The 15,133-nt window shown below is 43.0% G+C and overlaps 1 protein-coding gene across 3 annotated transcripts in view; it reads right to left on the bottom strand.

The window, feature by feature from the left end:
• Positions 1–15,133, bottom strand: part of LOC126397681 (rho GTPase-activating protein 21-like) — a 108,303-nt gene that overhangs the window by 55,079 nt on the left and 38,091 nt on the right. Inside the window, exon 1 of one of the 3 annotated variants that reach the window (XM_050056609.1) lies at positions 1,245–1,845. The exons of 1 other annotated variant lie outside the window; for it this stretch is intronic. In XM_050056609.1, the coding sequence (XP_049912566.1) occupies positions 1,245–1,556 (312 nt within the window). In that variant the 5' untranslated portion in view covers positions 1,557–1,845. Of the gene's footprint in view, positions 1–1,244; positions 1,846–15,133 lie in introns of those variants that run through there. One more of the 3 variants, XM_050056610.1, reaches the window with a different exon arrangement.

The following is a 15,133-nucleotide window of genomic DNA, read 5'->3' on the forward strand; positions in this document are numbered from 1 at the left end:
GTGGGCTTAATGGTATGACTGGTGAAATCACCACCAATACTCAGTGGTGTGGAGCTGGCAGAGAGCCACAGTCCACAATGTAACAGAGAGAGGAGGGGAGAGCTGACAGTCCAGCTCAGCTGTTTGTTTTGATTTCACGCTTAAAATTTAATGCTGTATTATGCAATAGCTAAGCCGTTTGGCTCAAATGCCCCATGGAAGAGGGACACACACACAGACACACACACACATTTTCCATCTCTTTCTATATATAACATGTTGAATTATACAGCAAGAGAGGCAGCAGCAAGGCACAAAGTGAAGGGAAACTACAGCTGCATCGTTCTTCAGTGAAAGACATTCGAAAAGGTACAATACTGTAAATCTGCTCCAAACAAGCTCACACAATTACCTGACACTCAATTATGCATGCAATCTGTTCAGAAATACAGTCACCATTATGTGCCACTGAGGGTTTGATCTGTGTGCTGCCATATGGTGTCGCAGCCTGCGGGATGGTGCATTTGCATGCCTATTCCTGCTTCTTTTTGTATATGAGATGGATTTGAATGGCATTACTTGTGGACTCAGCTCTTCTCCACACTATTGCTTTTTTAAGTGCGTGAGTCACTCCTGGGTCGTCTGACCTCATGGATCTACCTCTTCCACTCCCTCTCGCCTTTTCTTTCCAAACTTCGCTCCCTTTCTGACCACAGACTTTAACATTAGTCACCCTTATTCACTATACTTAAAGGAAAATATGCCTCCAGTTCTCTATGTGCTCCATCACTGCACAATGACTTCATTCCATTAAGCTTCAGTCCATGCTTTGTGAAAAAGAAATGGCAGAGGATGAAATTCTAAAATGCACACAGCTGGAAAATAAACAATATCTTCCTCTGACAGCAGCAAAGTGTCGCTGTGTAACTACCAACAATAAATAAAACCTAAAACCCAAACACACACTCGCATTACAAAAGATATCGGTCAGTGAAACAGGACTACCCTGCCGCTGGAGAGCAGGATGACGCACGCTAAATTCCTTAGACAGCACAACAAAGTGTAGCCGCCCCTAACCTCTCCTCCCATATCAAATGCTTCCTATCTAAACCTATATACATCTGCCAAACACTGATATCACCTCAACACATATTTAAGCAGATCAGGGTAATCCTAAATGCCTCAAAGCTACATCACAGCTTGCCTCCTCAAAATGTCACTCCACAAGGATGCTCTCCATCTTTCTCATGCATGACTGTCCTTACCCGAGATCGGACACAGTTCTTCCTGGAGGCTTCTCTGAGCCGAGCCCATGACACGCTGCGATTAGGACTGGTGAGCCCCAGTTCCACCTCTCCCCAGTAAGCTCTGGCCAAAAGCTGGAACCAGAGGCAGTAAGGCTCCGACAGGCAGCCGTCCACCCCGGCCAACCGAGCCCAGGGACACCCTCCGGATGACGGGGAAGGAGAGAGGGAGCAGCATCCTTCAGCATTCACGTCCACATCCCGCAGGTCTGGGTGATCCTTCAGAGGAACAGGCTTACAGCCTGGAGGGAGCCCGTTCCTCTGGGCCAGCATGGCATAGCCAGGTTTGAGGTGGTAGGATCAAATAGATAAAAACTGTCCTCAACAATGCTCCACTTTCGGTGTCTTTTGGTTCCTCTTTTCTACGTCCTCTACTCCAAGTTTATGGTCAAGTCCATTCTGCGTCCTCTTCCCTCCTCGCTCCGTCCTCAACTGTCTATTCTGGTTGTGGAGAAACAGGGCTGTTCTTCTGGGCGTCCCACACACACATGATGTTTCCACTCAGCCGAGAGGAGAGCACAGCGGCTGAGTGCACTGCAGAGAGCCCGGGCCGACTGACTGACGCACCCACCCACTCACCACACAAAACTCTCTCTGAAGTATGCATGCACACACACATATTCCCATACACACACCAGGCGGCCTGAAGTGAATTCTCTTCCTTTCCTGTCTCCTCCATCTCTCTCTAACTCTCCTCCTCTACCGCCAGCCTTTAAAAGTTTTAGCTGCTGTGAGCTCGCCAACAGACTCACGTGTCGTGTTAATCAATAAATCATAAGAACAAATGAAAGGAGAAGACGAGACGCACACACACGAGTCGAAGGTAAGTTAAATATGAGGAACATTCAAAAAAGTTTTTTTTCGGGCAGGAAGCACAAGCAGAGCAAAGCTGCTATCTGCCAGGAGACGGGAATAACTTGGATTGTTTTCACAGCCGGTGGAAGAAGTCAAGTGGGGCTAATACAGATAAGGAAGCATATGGGTTCTGTGAAATCTATAAGGCACAAAAATGTCGAGCCGACCCACCCACCTTCACATGCCTGCAGCTCATCTGGAAACTACAAAGACCTGACGCCTGGGTGGCAGGCGCTGTGGTCTGAGAGACTACCAGGAGTTGCATAAACACACAGTAACTCCTGTATATTTATTTATTTGTCTATTTAATAGGGTCCATACAGATAAACATTGTTAGGTAAGGATAAGCAATGCAACGGAATAATGTATATAGAGCATGTAGTTAAAAGCGAATTTGCAGCCACAGCCCTGGTTAAGCTTTTAACTGTTTTACAATATCAACAGACATGCCAAATAAAAAGACAGATGCTGGAGTAAAGTTGATAAAGTGGGAACAGGGAACATGGCCTCCTTTCTGTGCCAGGTGATTGATAATAAAACAAAACATACCATAATGCTTGCTGTAGTATGAAATTAGTCTTAAGCAGGATTTGGTGATATAACAATAGACTGCATTACATAACTTCTCATTAATCAATCAGATTTATCAGGCCAACACACCTACAGTCCACCCAGGTCCAGGTATTTTATGTTGCCAAATTGACTTTTTCTAAAGATTGTCAAGATTACAGAACTTTTGATTGACAGCTCCCTCACTATCTTGTGTTTCTTCACGTTTAAATTTTAAATTGTATGTTCTGACCTCGCCATGGTTTATGTGTGGTTATGTTTAGGCACGAAAAACACTTGGTTATGGTTAGGAAAAGATCCTGTTTTGGCTTAAAGTACCAGGTTTTGTCGCCACAACCACCACTGGAAATGTGTCGACATCGCTTTGTAAACGACTTGTTTTTTGTTGCCACAACCACTCCTGGAAATGCCACATTGTCTTGTTAAAAACAAAACTGGTCTTGAAAAGTGGTCTGCTCCTTGGCAGATGTCTTGCCTAGGTGTCACACCATCCACCACCCCCTCCCTTCATGAGAGACTCAGCTCATAAACATGTAATGTAGACTATGTCACTTTAGGGATGTTGATGATACATATGAAACCTACAGATGTAACATATCAATGGTTTACAGAAATGCACAATGCCAATATTTTTTCCTGCCAACTGGGCTGCATTCTTATTAGTTAACAGAGTTTGGTGGCCTGAGGGAGATCCTGTGGATCGAAACGTTGCCTTAAAAGGAGAAAAATGAGAAATAAAGCGTTTAATTGGAACCCAACAGTGCGCAGACCTCCTTCGTGCCCTGTAGTGACATCACTCATTTCCCAGCCCAGGTCCAACTAACTTCAACCTGACTTTGTTTTATTAGTAAGACTGGTTGAAAACTCCTCTGTGGGAGTGCAGAGCTTTTAAGAAAAGTAAAATAGTAAAATTATCCCCTTGTTAAACCCAATTTGAGGTTTCATTAGCACCAAGGAGCATCTAGTTTGTTGATGTTATTTTACAAGAAGGTTCTGTTACAAGCAATTTCTTAAACTGTGCTGACTGTGTGGAACAATGGAGCAAATCTAGACAACTGTCACAAACCCAAAGATTACATGTTCAATCCCTAAAACTGTCCCATAATGGCTAAAATCATCTTGACTGTGACAGTGAATCCCCACCTCCTCACTCAGGACAATCTGCTCTGAATTAGAGCCTCATGTGAATCTAAACTCCACCACCTGCAACCACCAAATCTCCCTTCGCACTCGCCTCGCAGTATTGCATAAGAGGGCCGGCCATGCCACAGGGGAATACCTCCTCAATCCTTCCAGGTAAACAAAACCCCGCAGAGGCTTGGCAGCTGCCTTTATTTCAGGAGCAGTGAGAGAGTTGGGAGCAGGATGGACTCAGCCCTGATACCTTTTAGTAAATCTCTCTGGTAGAGAGCAGGGCCAAAACATCAATTTAATATTTAATCACATTTTCATCTCAGAGCTCTCAGGAGCTTTCGTGCTGCTCCAACAGCAACATCAGGACTATGTGCTGTGAGATGGCCTGTTAATAAATGTTGAATAAGTCTGTGTAACGTTGCTTGAGGACAATGGGTCTGCCTTTCGTCTATTTTGAATTTCAATACCTCACTGCGTCTCCAGGGTGAGTTATTAGTTAATAATTGGGCATTTACTGGTTCACTTCCAATGTCTGTCTGTCAACAGGCGCTGTGGTTTGTAAAGTCGCTCTGGATGAGAGCGTCTGCTAAATGGCGAAAACGTAAATACCAGTCTATTTTGATTCTGAGGAATATTTGCCATCCGAGACGGTGGCGACCGTGAAAACAACATCAGAAACCCAGTGGTGGAATGTTCCCTCTCAGCGTTTTGTTATGAGCATCTTGTTACCACATTCACTCGGCTCAATATAGCATGTGGTATTCTGTATGGAAAAGATGGCAGAAATAGACGTCGCCAAACACAGCCAGTTGAGACACTGGACCTGTGGAAGCCAAAACAAGGATTATGTCTCATAAGAATGGTTATATATGGGAACCATACAGTCTACTGCATATATATAAGTGAATTTACATGAGCATTACAAGCCCATTAGAGGTAAAAATTTCCTGTCAGAAAGTGCTTCTTACCTCCACTAATAAATTTCAGACTGTTAAAGGGTTTCAACACACATCATATACGTCTCTAAATTCCTGGAAATCTAAAACACATGATAAAGGAGGGGGAAAAAAAAGATCCTTGAATGGAATTCCTGTTGGCCAGGAAGTGGATTTGGTGCCATGCAGACACAAAAACTAGACATGCCGCCCCAGAAATATTGTGCTGTTGTCGTGGCAACGAACCACACCACAACAATGTCGGCCGCTGAACCGGGGTGTTCTCCGTGGGCGCTCATGTGATTTCAAGGTTTGTGTGCGTCTCCATGTTTATGTATAGATCGGTGTGACTAAGGGTGAGAGCAAATAGTGCAGAGGAGGTGATTTGAGACTTGCCAAACATTATTAGCGTTGAGGATGCTTTCTACAGCAAACAGGCTGAAGTAAAGGAAAGGATTTATGTGTGTTTTGGATTTAGTTTTGCTCTGTTTACTAGTGGGTAAGCTGGATCATGACTTAATGTCTGGGCAGGACTGATACAGCGAGGATAATTCAGGTCATCTCAGATATTGTAGCTGCAGAGTTAGGTAAGTGGAGGAATCATGTCCCGGCATATCAATGACTCACGGTAAACAGTGTTACTTCAGAGACGTGCTGTGGTAATTTTCATCAGAGGCTTACCTGAATACAAAAGAAAAATGTGAATATTGTTGACTGCCTAAAGGCATTACACTGAATACGACGGTGTAGCCTCAACACTTCTCAGGTAGCAGAAACGATGAGCCTGTTTACACCTCATACATATTGGGCAGATCGGACAGCTATCCCATCAAGAGGCGTTCTAGAGGGATTAGAATACAACTAGATGTTGACAGAGGTTGACAAGTTGTCAATGCACTCATAAAAATGAGTGTATAGTGTACGTGGTCTTTACTCCTACCAGTTGTAACTACATCAGTAAGAGATAGGAAGACCCTGCTAAGAAAACTTTCCCACCAGTTAAAAAACAGGTGCTAGAAAAGTTCATCAACAACGCTCAATATCTGAAGAGCTCTTACTCTGATCTTTAACATAAGTTCTTTAGATCTTCCGCTTACTTTGAACAAAACAAAATCGGTGTGGCAGTGCCTGCTTTTCATTTCAATAAACTTGCAAAGGTTTATTTCTTTTGGGCTGCAGCTGCGGCTCGGGCTCAGCGGTGGCTCCCTCTTCCTATTCATTTCCGTCTTCTCTTACAGAATGGACTCTCCACCCAAGAATGAATGCTTCTTCCTCTATCATCCCCTTGGTCTCCTCAACATTCAGGCTGCAGTCACCCCAGTAGTAATAAAGATAAGTAATAGGTAATAAGGTCCCGGCTTGCTTCTGGCAGAATTCACTGCGATCACGTCATCATACTGTGGTCGAAGCTCTGTGCTGTGACTCTGCTGCTGCTGTATGGCGCAGACACTTCTAGTTTATGATTGTAGCGTCCATGGTATTAATAACACGCTTAGTATTTTACAAATCAGTTTTTTTTTCATTTGATCAACATGGACACTGGTATGGAAAACAAAGGTGGGGGCGATGGGCAAGTATGTAATCAGTTTGTAATAGCTGTAAGGCCAAACATCTTGATCAAGCCTGGTAAGCGGTCTGTGGAAATAGTCACTTCCAGTGTCCTATCATATCCATTTCTACCCCTGTGATAAAGGCAGCTGAAGCTACACAGAATTTCACTTAGAGCCAGTGAAGATGCTAAAACTTTTGTCTTCCTCGCAGTCTATAAATCGGAATCAACTGTGTTATTGCTAATTGTTTATTGTTACAACTTAACTGTTAAAGAGCAGAGGTTATTCTTCTTCTGGTTCTTATGGGAGTTACCAAACACTACTCTCTGAACTAGAAGGGAGTGACCCTGATGTGCATACAGCCCAAGAAAACCAAGACAAGTTGGAGTGAGATCTATGAGCTGGCCAACAGGGATGCCTTGATGTGATATGAGTGTACTAAAGTGCTTGAAATTACCAGTGTAAATGGGGCCTGTGTCAGATAATGGAAAAAATGGCCAGAAACAACTCCCAGAGCCTGAAGTCACGTCCTCAAAATGCTTATTTTGGCTGTGCGACAATGTATTCTGTTGACTTTGATATAAAAAAGACAAAAGCAGCAACAGGTTAATGGGATGATGACCATGTTCAAACGCACAATAAATTGGCCGCAGCTCTTTAACACCAGTCCGGAAAATGCTTTGAAAAAATTTATGGAGGTCACACAGAGGTGTAAATTGTAAGCAACGCTGTCCATCCAATAATAATAATAATACCAATGAAGGCCAGCGAGCGTGGCCACAGACACCTATGAAATTCTACCAGCAGGTGTGGAAAGCGGTACTATGAATAACTGACCAACAGATGGAGGATTAACTGATGTATGTGTTGCGCCTTTACCGCTCAAGGCTGCTGGACCCAACACAGAGCAATTTGGTTTTGGAGTCCCCCTGCTGATAATTCTGCAAATGGCCTTGTGGCTTCACACAACATGACATGCAGGGCCAAAGACAACATCCAGACTGCAGCTGTGGTGAAATAAAGACAAGGATGGAGAAATCGACAAGCTTTTTGGTGTGTCATATTTAAGATGAAATTACATTAGTGGTGTGCAGAAACTCCAGGGCAGATAAGTCCAGTCTGTGCATTTGAGCTAAACTTTTTAGCTGAAAAGTTGCTGTTCGGTCTTTGATATTTACATGTAAAGCAGTACGTCAACACTCACCACAGAAAAATCCTTAAAATCCAAACCCTAACAGCCAAAGTTGTGTTCCTTGAGTTGTGAAACTTGTTTCAGATGTTTACATTTCTGGAGAACACAACACAATGAAAACCAGGTTGTTTCATGATGCCGTTTCATTTTAATCCACTCAAATCTTGGAGTCGCGGATTTATTAGATGATTATCTGCAGCTCTGATTTGTGTAACAAAGGAGGAAAAAAAAGGCCTGTGGTCTGTAAGCAGCTGACAGGATCTCTGGACGGGGATTAAAGACACAAGGCACCGACAGGCCTCTGAAAACTACAATAAGTAATTCTGAAGTCTCCAATTGGTGCTCGTGTGTGACCAACTTTATATATCTGCGGCTGTGTGTGTCTGTGTGTGTGTGTCTGTGTGTGGTACAGAGAGCGAGAAGAAAAGAGAAAGTCTTGCGGGAGGATTAGGCTCGAGTCGGGGTGGCTTTTCAGGACTCCTGGCGGGTGTAAGATCTAATCTGGACATGCTGCATCTGGGCTCCGCGAGGTATGGCTTACTGTAACAAAGGACTGGCTAATGAGGGCCAGGGAACAGACTGCTCCCTCTATGCGCCCACACCACTGCACACCCATAATGCCCTTCTTCATACAACCCTCAGGGGGTACCGAGGGGTATGAACCCTACAATCGACTACCCAGGGGAGGTAGCAGGCTGCCCGGCGTTGATTAGGCGGATACTGGAGCAGATTGATCGCGTTTCAGCTTCAGATAAGTAACTCAATCTCAGTGTAGGAGGCAATAACAGAGTCAGGTACTGCGTATGAGGGCGTATAATATAATTTTACTGCATTCTCATATGCCAATGCGCTCGGAGAAGAAGAGGGAGTACACACACAAAGCCAGACTTTCTCTCCTGAAGGGAAGATGACGAAACTGAGAGGGTAAATGAGGTCAAAGAAAGTGAGCGAGAGAAGCTGTTTGCAGTTGGGAATATCATAAACAGTCTGCTTAAAGCAATGAAAGAAATATACAATTTGAAACAGGCAGTGCAGCATGGCTTTTTCTTTTGTTCTGTTGGAGGAGAAAATAAAGTTTCAGCAGCAACACTATTAAATCAAGAAAATAATCAGCAGATTAATGGACACGAATAAAATAATCATTAGTTGCAGCCCTGGGTCGATCAATTGGTCGTGCAAGTAATCCTTTGTTGTAGCCCCAGCTTCATGTTCTGTGTATATTTGTGTTCAATGCACTGGCGGTCTTGTCTGGCACACTGGATGCGGACCGTGGCTTTAAGCCCGCTGTTGGCCGACTATTAAGGCATGCATTCTCCCTATCTTCCACTATCTGCCTGTTACCATTTTCAAATTCCCCTCCACTAGAACAACCAACAACAACCTCTGAGCTAACAACTACACACTGAAACTGGCAAGTTTTGATGAATATTTGGATCATGCCATTAGGTTTGCCCTCTTTGTTCTATTGGTGAATTGTTATAAAGACCTACAACGAATAAAACAATGTGTGAACGCACTCCATAAAAGCTCAGAATCCATCTCGCAAGACTCTCATGCCTGATGTTGATCTGTTTTCTGACATGGCCAGCCAGAGTTGATTCGCCACATGTTTTTACCCTGGCAGCAGCACGCACCAGTGACACTGACTTCAACAATTTACTGATTCGTTCCACTCCCAACGAGCTTCTGTGATATCATCGTTATATTGTTCTGCAAAAGCCACATACAGCGAGAGAACTGTCTGTAATTTTAATGGGTTCAGTGAGCTCCTACAAAGCAAAAGCACAGTCATGCTTCACTTCCAGAGCACCAATTATCATATAATTTAGATTATTTTAATCACTAAAGGTTGAATCACACAGTCGACACACATCTGTTAGGCCTACTGTTTTTGTGGTGTTTCTTTTTTGTAAAGAATTAGCCATTTTAATGTCAGGGCTCGCCTCCCCACGTGAAAATGTTCTACCAAAACAAGTTCACCTTAGACACTATTTTGCAAGAGCACCGCCGCTGCATCCTGGGCTTACTGTCGCCAAAGAAGATTGTGATTGGTCTATAAAGATACAAACAAGCCAGAGCATTTTCCCATATAGCAGAATAACATGTGCTTCCACACCTTTCTCTAGCGCTGCCACAGCACCGTGGGGATGGGTCTGGCCATGCGAGACTGCTGGAGGTCACATAGAAAGTGTAATGAGTACACAAGCTGCCACTGTCATTCAGTTATCCTGCCTTAAACATGCAGTAGTATTGTAGAACATTGGTATTGTTGCAGCACTGGGTCATCAAATATGTAGGAACTAGAATGAGTATGTCCACATGTATAACTCACATTTTAATTTCAAGTAGGAGCCAATGTTTCCCTCAAGAAATGATCATGTTGCAACAACTGTCAAAGCTCCCATTAGAAGTCTTCATATTAAAACCCACTAGCAACACAATGACTGCCTTTTCTCATGCATGCTTTTGTTGTGAGGAGGAAGTTGGCACCAGCTTTCCTTTCATTTCAAGAAAGTATCCAACCAAAACATAAGTCATGACGCAACAGCTACAAAAGCTACCAGTTTAACTCCCTGTGAGTCATGCCCACGGCATATTTATGAGCCACTGCATCTCTTCTCTTCCACTGGCAAAAACAACTATCAAAATTCACAGTTTGCTATGGAGACCATCTGTGTGGAGCAGAGAAGGAACACGCGGCAGCAAAAAACGTCCAGGAGAAAGAAAAAAAAAATACAGGGGATTTCCTTCAAGACTGTGAAGGAGCTGTGGCTGCAGCGAGGAGAGGTTGTGGGTTGGACACTCACCCAAAAACTAACAGGGAAGACAAAAGCCTCAGAGCCCAGGGGGGGTTCACATGAGCTCAGCGTATTAGCGAGCTCCCCCAGTGAAGGAGCCCTGCTTGATCTGGACAATTGTCTCCAGAGGGTCCCTCGACACTTCCACACAAATGCCTCTGCCAATCAAGCATTCAGCAGACCGCTCATTCACTCCTCGGCAGCTGCTCTCAGACAGCGAAAAAAAGGAGCAAATATGTTTGTGATGACAGCCGTACCCCACCCCGTCTCAAACACCTCTTGAATAAATAAATGTAAAAAAAAAAAAAAAGTCCTCTCGTCATTGTTCAATTATTGCATCTCTCCTCATCGCTCAGACAGTTTCCCTCGGGAGATACCATATGGTTAAAAAGAAGCGAAGCAAGAAAGAGCCTCAGATTATCAGAAAGCACTAATGAAGACACAGTTATACTCCTGTCAGACTGACACAGTGATGTGAGATAAGCTTGTGTTTAAAGGCAAAGATCAGTAGGTCCAAATGCATTATCTGACCCACCATTAAACCCTGCTTCTGTGCAATGTTTCTAACATTGCTTGGCTTAAGTTTGAAGGAGTGAATGTGCCTTTTGTAGTAACTCTACGATTATTATTACGCTCTTTATACTATACTGTAGCTTTGTTGAAATATTTAGAAGAACAGTTGGCATTAGACGGGAGTAAAGCTCACCCGTTATTTTTAAATATATGGATATAAGTCAGTTAAAAACATACCCTTGCTACAAAATTATACAACATAATTCCTATAAGTGAACTGGTGTTCGTGACTGAGAGGAAAACATATAAAATAACTGCCAGCCATGTGCTATTTCCAGTGCCAGCACCACAGCAACCACTTTTAATAAACTTAAGGTTGACAAATCTGTTTAGTAGATCTGTTTATACCAGGCCTGAACTGCAGTAGCAGTGGCAGGTGTTGCGTGAGTGACCAGGGATTAACCTGTGAGAGCCGTCTTTATCAATGGGTCCCATTTAACACGTCAGACACAGGGTTTAAGTCAGTGGTGGGAATCTCTAGGCACCTCTTGATTTGATTCAGAGGGCTACGATGCTATATAAAAGAGTTATAGATGTGTCTTGATGCATCAAAATTTTTTTGATTTCTATATAGGAGTTATTTTTTTCTTACTGTGTGACTGTTTCTTTTATCTGGTGTGCCACATTAGGGTTAGTAAACAGTAGAAAACAGCACAGAGACCAGTGAAAATGTTGTGGTGGTTACTTCTGTTACTTATTCAGTCTGTCTTTCATGTTGTCTGAGTGCTGTGCGGATACAGACGGATGTATTTATGGCGTCCCGTCATTGCATTGTGCCAAAAAAGGGGCATAAATGAGTGCGTCATCCCAGGTGTCATGTTTTCAACACTGCTGATTGGAGCGGTCGGAGCTGGAGCAGATAAATACCCTACTACTACAGAGTCATTTGTCCCAGGAATAAATGGCGATTGTGACCTTTCCCACTTAAGACAAAAAGCTAGATGTTAGCTGTTTGTTTTTTTGTCCAGTAGGAATAATTATAATAACTAAAATACAACAGATACATTTAGTTCTATTGTCTTTTAGTAAAACAATGGTTGTAACAAATGTATGCCAACTGGAAGGTTGAACTTTACAACATGATGCAGAGCCCTTCCTAAGTCCCGCTGCTTGTCGCTCAGTGCTCCAAAAACAGTTGAGCAACCTTGGTGACCGGCAGAACCTCGATCAACTTTCCCCTTTCCTGTTATACTTAGATACGCCATGTGCTAAGCTCGTCTTGCAAGAATAAGTTGTCACATCAATTATCAAGCACAATCTAAACAGCCTTTTCCATATGAGGCCCAGATGGCACAGATGCAAAAGGCTGGCTCATTCAAAAAGCTAGCAGTTAATTACTGGGACACCACATTGCACTGTCGAAGTAGTGTTTGTAATCAAAGCAACAAAGACAGCCTAAAACTATCTAGTACACACTGCTGCAACCGGCCAAGGTTTATTTTCCCCTAGGATGGTGTAGGCATGACCCACCGTACTCTGCCTCACTCCGCCTCTGATTGGCTTCGCCTAAATCTAACCAATCTAACCAATCCAACCAAAGAAGGCAATGAGTACAAGCCAACAATAAGGAGAGTAGTAAAGGTCACGCCTATGCCATCCTTGGAAAAATAACCTGGTGCATCCAGCCAAATGGCCATGGGGTCACCATGTGTCTTTTTGTCAGGCTTGTCCGACCTAGCAACAGTAACTAAGGAGGGCAGGACTTTGTATTGGCAAGGATTGTCCAATCCAGTCTTACAAAATTGTTAAAGCCAATTCCCGCATCAAAACATAATCTTTCAAGAGAATCATGACCAATCTAAGAATCAGTTTTTCCCCATACCCTTAGCTTATGTGCTAAAGTGATTCTAGAGAGTCGCCTGGAAAAAAAAAAGCCCTGAGTAAAACAGGATTCACCCAACATAAGACACCTCTATTCTACCCTGAACCCACCCAACACCATTAACCGCCCACGTCTGGAAACTCCATCATCCATCAGACACTGAGACACGCAGACAAACCCCTGATTCAAGACGTGAGGCTACCAAAATGCAAGAATAGGACGTATGGACTAACCTGTCCGCCCTGAATGTAAACTAAGTCACTCAGGTCTGAAAGGGCTCCATTAAGAAACTGTGACCGTTGGCCAACGTGTGCTTCATAAAGAGCCCATATAGCAGCGGTGTAAGCTGATCTTGGAATTCCCTCGGCTGAGGTTTGAGGTTGAACTGCTGTAGACTCAAAAGGGTGGAGGGTCCACTCATTCCAGACACATGCCTGACGGATGCATAATATTTCAGTGTAATGGGTGACAACACACATGGAAGGAGAACAGCTCTCGTCATAATGAAATCCCATTTATTAAGGTGTTTATTCATTAAAAATACTCATGGTTTTCTTTATAGTTTAACTGCTGGAGCAGGCATGGGATGAAAAGTAAACCAGGCTGGAATGCGGTGACGAGTACTCGAGTGCCACATGGTATGAAAACACGTGAGGCTAACATTGGGTAGGGTCCTCTACTGTGATTACACACATTTAAAACTGTATTAATGCTGGGGGGAGCTGACAGTGATTTTGATTTTGCCTTTACCTGAAGCATATTTACTCAATACAAAATACAATGTATTGATTTAACTAATAGGGGAGGAAATCTTTGGGAATCTCATGTTTAGATTCAGATTCTTGGTGTCATGATTAGATTCATAATTGATTCATGATTGAGCATGTGTGAGAAGGAAGGAAGCCTGCAACAGTCCTGTGCCTGAATAAGAATAGTAAAAAATAAAATGTAATCTATGTACAAATATTTTTGTCATAGAAGATAATAATTGTTGAAAGTAAGAACATGAATCGATCTTTTTCCCCCACCACTACTGACAAATGTTTATGTAAGTCCCTGACACACATGAAGTGCTGGAATGATCAGTGGATTAATGAAGTGCACGAATGGCAAAGACTAAATTTGCACCAATTAAGGTAATTGATTAATTGTTTAAGTCACTTATCAAGTAAAGATAGCAAAGATTTGCCAATTCCAGCTGGCTTCCTGTCATTTTAATGGCACGAAATAGACGTTGTTTTGCTTTTGATATAGCTAATGAAAGTATAGAATGACAACTAAAACAAGGAAAGAAGCCAGAGGATAACAAGCTGCAAAGGTCCATGGCCGAAAGCAAACCTGGAATGTTGCGATTACTGTACATGGTATGTATCTAAAACCACTCAACCACCAGGAAGCCTTAATTTCTCAGTTTATAATATTACAAACTGAATAGCTGTCCGATAAAACAAGCACTTTTGATGATGTCACGTTGCGAAGGATGACAAACTATTTTAAAAATTTTATAAAGTATATTCTTATTCCATTAATCTACAGATTAATCAATCACAAAAATAATCATAAGCCCTACGGACATGCAAAAGCGAGTACAGAGAAGTGTGAACATCTCTGACTGCATCCACCCAAAGAATACCAAACACGTCATCTCTTGCATCCAGCCCGGCTCTCCTGGTCGCCTGGTGAAATATTCACAACTGCCATTTAAAATTCATAAGCAACTGGAGAGATGCTCCCAAACTCTAAAAATACTCCTTACAGCGTGATGGAACATGAAATATTCATCTTGATATGAACTCTTTTGCAGCGTCTGGCAATGTGGTGTTTACCTCGCTCACGTGCAGCGGCTCTGACATGTGTTCCTGCTGCTGTTCTGAACATTGCAGCCAAAACAGCAGCTGCTATTCTCTTGATTGTGATTATTACTGTAGATACTCATCCCACATGAAAGAGCACTGACACAGCTCTACAGAGGAGGGATGGGTCTGCATGCAAGATTGTGTCAACACTTTTCAGGCTTTTGGATCTGTAATGTGACTTTTCATCTTCTCAGTCTTCTACTGAGGTTTTCAAAAGAAGCTTGGAAAGTCTGTTGTCAAATCTTCTGATGTCATCACTCTAATGAAAGGACAAAATCCTTGAACAAAATCCTCAATTTGGATAAAGAGATTCACCAGAGTTCACGATGTAAGACGCCAATCAGGGTTGTAGTCCGACTGCATTTGGTAAAAGCTTTATTTATCAGCTGGCTTCATTGGTGATTGAGAAGATGTTCCCCGGTGTTTTGTTATGCTGATTGGCTAAAGGAGTTTGTCTGTCAAGGTGAGTATAACTGCAAACTGAAAGTGTTGGGAGTAGCACCAGAGCCAGACTGATAGAGAACTAAACAGAATGCTGAGCTCTTGTATTCAGGATGGTCTTACC

Source organism: Epinephelus moara, chromosome 11, assembly GCF_006386435.1.
Source record: "Epinephelus moara isolate mb chromosome 11, YSFRI_EMoa_1.0, whole genome shotgun sequence".
Classification (NCBI taxonomy): Eukaryota; Metazoa; Chordata; class Actinopteri; order Perciformes; family Serranidae; genus Epinephelus; species Epinephelus moara.